The sequence below is a fragment of the Equus quagga genome, chromosome 3, assembly GCF_021613505.1.
Source record: "Equus quagga isolate Etosha38 chromosome 3, UCLA_HA_Equagga_1.0, whole genome shotgun sequence".
NCBI classification, from domain to species: Eukaryota; Metazoa; Chordata; class Mammalia; order Perissodactyla; family Equidae; genus Equus; species Equus quagga.
In genome coordinates this window covers 45,361,506-45,367,505 of record NC_060269.1, presented here as the reverse complement: position 1 = coordinate 45,367,505, position 6,000 = coordinate 45,361,506, and the positions used below count along the sequence as shown (strand labels likewise).

The 6,000-nt window shown below is 38.0% G+C and overlaps 1 protein-coding gene across 1 annotated transcript in view; it reads left to right on the top strand.

Annotated features, from left to right (window-relative positions):
* Positions 1-2,606: 2,606 nt before the first annotated feature.
* The window catches only part of C3H4orf45 (chromosome 3 C4orf45 homolog), a 62,642-nt gene continuing 59,248 nt past the window's right edge, over positions 2,607-6,000 (top strand). Inside the window, exon 1 of the mRNA XM_046655718.1 lies at positions 2,607-2,703. Within this exon, the coding sequence (XP_046511674.1) occupies positions 2,607-2,703 (97 nt within the window). The remainder of the gene's footprint in view (positions 2,704-6,000) is intronic.

Here is a 6,000-nt window from a genome sequence, read left to right as displayed (position 1 = left end):
GTGAGTGCCATTTGGGGTCACATACTAAAGCATGAATGGCGTAATCTGATTGCTTTTTTCATTTTTTCTTTTAAAAATATAGTAAGATAAACATAACATAAAATTGTAAATTTAAAATTTAAAAAACATAAAATGGTGAATACTTAAAAACATACAGTTCTGGGGGCCGGCCCAGTGGCGCAGTGGTTAAGTGAGCATATTCCGATTCAGCACCCTGGGGTTCACCGGTTCAGATCCCGGGTGTGGACGTGGTGTTGCTCATCAAGCCGTGCTGTGGGAGGCGTCCCACATATAAAGTAGAGGAAGATGGGCACAGATGTTAGCTCAGGGCCAGTCTTCCTCAAAAAAAAAAAACCCACAGAAAAACCTATACAATTCTGTAGCATTAAGTACATTTACCCCATTGTGCAACCATCACCACCATCTATCTTCAGAACTTTTTCATCTTGCAAAATCGAAACTCTGTTCCAGTTAAACACTAACTCTCCATTTCCCCCCTCCCAGGCCCTGACAACCGCCATTCTACTCTCTATCTTGACGAATTTGACTACTTTAGTAGTCTCATATAAGTGGAATCATACAGTATCTGTCTTTTTGTGATTGGCTTATTTCACTTGGCATAATGTTCTCAAGGTTCATCCATGTTGTAGCTTGTGTTAGAATGTTGTTATGGACTGACTTGTTCCCCAACCCCCAAAGTGGCTGTATTTCGACACAGTTCCTTTAAAGAGAGAATTAAGGTTAAATAAGGTCATAGTGTGGGACCCTAATCCCATAAAACTGAGGTCCTTATAAGAAGAGGAAGGAGCACCAGAGCTCTTTCTCTGTCTGTGTGTGCAGAGGAAAGGCCATGTGAGGACACAGACAGGAGGGCCATCTGTAAATCAGGGAGTGAGGTCTCACCAGAAACTGACCCTGAAGGCATCTTGATCCTGGACTTCCAAGCCTCCAGAACTGTAAGAAAACAAATATCTGTTGTTTAAGCCACCCAGTCTATGGTATCTTGTTACTGCAGCCCCAGCGGACTAACATATGTACACACCACATTTTGTTTACACGTTCATCCGTTGATGGATGCTTGTGTTGCTTTACCTTTGGGCTGTTGTGAATAACGCTGCTATGAACTTGGGTGTACAAATATCTGTTCCAGTCCCTGATTTCACTTCCTTTGGGTATATACCCAGAAGTGGAATTGCTAGATCATATGGTAATTCTATGTTTCATTTTTTTGAGGAATCATCACAGTATTTTCTACAGCAGCTGCACCATTTTACATTCCCACCAGCAACGCACAGGTGCTCCAATTTCTTTGTATCTCTCATTATAAAAACACTTAAATATGATATTTTGGTTCCCGTGAGGAACCTGTGACCACTCAGTAATAACTGTAGACTTGGGACTATTGACTACCCATTCAAACGTATCAAGTTAATTTGCTTTCCCATAAGCAGTAAGGTAACAGTACACAATACTGCTTTTGACAGGGGATTCAAAATGAATGGGAGCATTTGGTGCCATTTTGTATCAGCCTTACTTCATCAAAAGTTATTTCAAAATTCTGTGGTGCTAGGCTAGCCATGGTTATTCATGTTAAAAATGAAAAAGTCACCCTTCCTCCCACAGTGCTTGCGCCCATTCAACTACAACATCCTTTCAAATCTTTCCTCTCTGGGTAGTCTAAAGCTATCAGATTAGACGTCATCTCAGAGCCCACGCCCTGAATTGAATTATGGTGTTTGTGATCGTGATGTTATTTGCTTTCAGCTCCAAGTTTTATAAAATCACGTAGCTCATAAATAGAGATTAGGAATTTGTTTCTCCACATAGCCTGTAAACTCTGTTAATACTCTCTGCTAAGTAGGATATCTTTTAAAAATCTTTCTTTACAATTATTTTCAATTTTTATAGATTTAAGGAGCCATTTGAGGAATAATTTTCATAAACATAAAAAAATTAAAGAAAATTGCAAAAACCCCAAATTTTGTAGTACGCTTTTCAGTATAGTAGCAATACCCTCCACATACTTCAACTACTCCAGGATCATGATTACAGCTTTTAACTATTCTGTACTATTCTTAAAGTATCTCCTTCTGCACACATTAAAGGATAGGGATATATATTTCAAGTATTTAGTATCTGTTAGGTATTCTAAATGCTCACTAGGAGTCATTTACAGTGATCGCAGCATCTTCCTTTTTCAGGCTACATCAGCCGAAAGGCAGACTGAGGGAGAATTCCAAGTTAAAGTCAATATTTAACTGATACTTCACTTGGACTTTGTATTCTAATTTCAAGCTTTGATGTTTAATAATTGATTGAGGGAGAGGAGTAAAAATTAGCTCCGTTTTGTTCAACAGTTTTCTCAGTGATTTGAATCAAGAGAAAGCAGGCTGTCAGGTTATCAGAAGGCATAAATCTAGGAGAAAGAGAGTAAAAATGAGATGACAATTTGGGTTGTAAAAGGTAATATTTTAGAATTAGGGGCTGAAACTAACAAGATTATAATTTAACAGGAATAAATACGAACCTTGTACTTAGGATTTAAAAATCAACAATACATCGTGTGATTGGTTGGTGTGGAGGTTGTAGCCGACTGTAAACGCAAGATGAGCCTGGAGGTTAGTGTGGTTGCCCACAAAGCTGACACAATCACAGATTCTGTGTTCAGCAAAGAATCAGATGCTGCCCTAATTGGACCACACTGTAGCACTATTTTTGGTTATGAGTGCCACATTTTAAGGGAGATGTTAATAAATTGAGGAGCATCCAGAGGCAAGATGGTGAAGAGTCTGAGAATCATGGTACATGAAAACACCTAAAAAAGCGGGGCAGCCGAATTTGCAGAAGAGCCTAATGTGAGGCTTTCCCGGTACCTGACAGGCTGCCCAATGAGAGAGGGATTATTAACCAGGATTCAGAATTCAGACCAAAGTGTGACTGGCACAGGAAGGCAGATTACAGTTCAATATAAGGAAGAATAATTAGACATGTCCAAAAATAGAATGTCCTTCTGTTGCTGGAACTATTTTGGCCATTGGATGAACACCAGCTGTGGGAGGGAACTCTACCTAGGATACAAGGTTGTACCTGCTGACCTCTAGAGGCTGCGCCAATCTAAAGCCCCCCAGAACACACTGGAAACGTGCACCTCTCTGCCAATACTCTGCATGCAATAACTGGATTTAGGGCTGTATTAATGTGATTTCCAAAGCTAACTGGCAACACAAGTGGATTAATATATACACCAATGCAACAGGGCATGGATTTATTTTAGCACAGGAATTTTGCCCATGGTCTCTTACTGCAGAAGCCATCAGAAATCACAACCAGTAGCACTTAATGACCCATTCTCAGAGCCTCTGAGTAGCAGCTGAAACGGAAATATTTGAAGATGAAATTACCTTCCTACCTTCCCATAAGAGTGGCAGCTTAGTATTCTTTCTGGAGTCTAAGAATATATGAGTTACAATTTCAGAGGCCATAATCAGATGCTTTCAGGAATCAAAACGTCACCGTCATTAGTCTTGGTACACTAATATATGTTAGAAGCTACTTGGCACTTCTGCTTCTTCTGAAACAACAGCAATGGTCTAAGGCAGTGGTTCTCAAACGTTAGCATGCATCACAATCACTTGGAGGGATTGTTAAGACACAGAATGCTAGGACCCACCTTCAGAGTTTCTGTTTCAGGCGATATGAGGTGGGGGCTGAGATTTGGCATTTTTAATAAGTTCTCAGGTGATGCTTATGCTCTTTCCACCTCTGCATTCAATGAAAGCAGATTGGTAGTTTGAAATTGGGCATGGTGGAAATGTTTACACCACAGAAATTAGTAAGTGGGAAAACCACAGCTTTGAAAACTGAGAGACAGTTGTTGACTGTTTACCAGTAAACCACTGCGGTAGACTGAGAGCTGAAAGAAAGTATTGGATGATCTAATGTCTAATGCAACATTGCTCAAATTCACTTCCTTCATGGATTTAATGAATATTTCTTGAGTCCTAGCCAAGTAACCACAGCAATAGTTCTTCAATTAAAATGTGTTGAAAAGATTTCATAAGAATGGTGTACATGAAATAAATGTACTCTTGGATTAAAGCAGACAATGAAAGATGGTTTCATATATTAATTATTTACTGTAAGAAAAAGTCAACATTTGATCCATTTCATAAATGTGTATTAAAATTATAACATGAAAATGCACTTAGACCAGTGGTCATTAAATAAATGTACATATCAGTTCATCATCATCTAACATTCACTGACTGTTTAAAATATATCAGGCACTGTTCTAAATTCTTTACATGGATTATCTCATTTAATTCTTATAAAAATGTGTCACAAAGATATTGTTATCCCCGTTTTACAGATAAAAAACTGAGTCACAGTAACAGGTATATGATACTTGGTATCAAAGTGTGTATGGTATATCAGGCAGCCATATATCAGGTGATCTCACAGGTAAGGTCCTGGAAACCTCAAATACAGCATTTGTTAAAGACAGTTTAGTGACAACAACCACCTTATTATTATATAATCACTATATTCTTAAATATATTTTTAATACATATTAGAAGAAAATACTGCTAGCATCAATGCTTTCATAAAACAATACTAGAATAACACCGGCATTTCAGGGAAAACCATGTTAGACATTGGCTTGATGGTATCAAACCATGATAGCCTACCACCCTAACTCTCCTCTTTTGAGCTACTCCTCTCAGAAGCAGATTCCTTGGCCCTCTTTTTAAGTTGGGTGGACACTATCATCGGTTGCCATTCTGGCTCCCTAATTTCTATGCTTCCATGAGGTTGACCTACCTATACTTGACATATTTAAATTTATACATCATTATTTGGCTATTATCTGTCTATGATCACTCTGACTTAAAAATCTTCTGTCTTTAAGGTTCTTTTTGATCACAACTAGTGTAGACCCTGGGGATTTCTATTTGTTACCACCCAGTATTGCCTACAATTCATCTTTCACGCTCAGTGCTTTGTTGAAAGCCATAATATGACCTAAAATGAGTATTATGTGGAGTGAAAACTTAGAAACTCTCGAGATGTCAGCGTGTGAAACATATCCTGTAGGGAGTGTAATCTCGCTTTAAAAGGGATCCAGCTGTGAGCAATTAGCTATAGAAACCTGGGGGGCAGGTTTCAGGGTTGAGTAACAAGTTAAACATTGCATTGACAGGGCGTGGTCACTTAGCCACACGTTATAGCCACTAGCTTTTCCCCTGCATAAACACAGTTGCTCAAATTAGTTTCATTTTCGTCTTCTGAATAGACCCTTCTAGACTGCCTCTTCCTGACTCTTCAGCAAGTTATGTGCACTAAAAACCACACCCTCTCTAACAAACATTGCAACAAGTTTTCCGAATCTTAATGAGCCACATTTATCATTAACCACTAGCTTAAGTATCATAGAATTTCACAAGTTTCCAAACTGTAGACCAGCACTGTTCAATAGGAATATAATGCAAACTACATATATAATTCAAAATTTCCTAGTAGCCACATTTAAAAAATTAAGGCAGGTGAAATAACTTTAATAATATACGTTATTTAATCCAATATATCCAAATTGTTATCATTTCAATATGAAATCAATATTGAAAGTTATTAATGAATGAAATGTTTTACATTCTTTCTCTTGTACTAGTCTTTGAAATTGGATACATATTTTCAACTTACAGTACATTGCAATTTGGAGTAGATGCTTAACGCGTCCTCGATAGCTGCCTGTGGCTACCAGCTACTGTATCGGAAAGCGCCGCTCTAGACTTGTTACAGGTCAGATTAATATTTTCTTGGAACATCCAACTATCCAAACATCCCAGTCGATGAGTTTTTAACTAAGTTTTGGAATGAGGTATCAATTAAACACTCTTGACTTATACCTTCCATGCCAGGTCATCGTTTATAATTAGGATGAATAATAATGAGTTATTTATGGTGAAGAACAGCTAGAAACTTACTGTGTATAAATAAAAA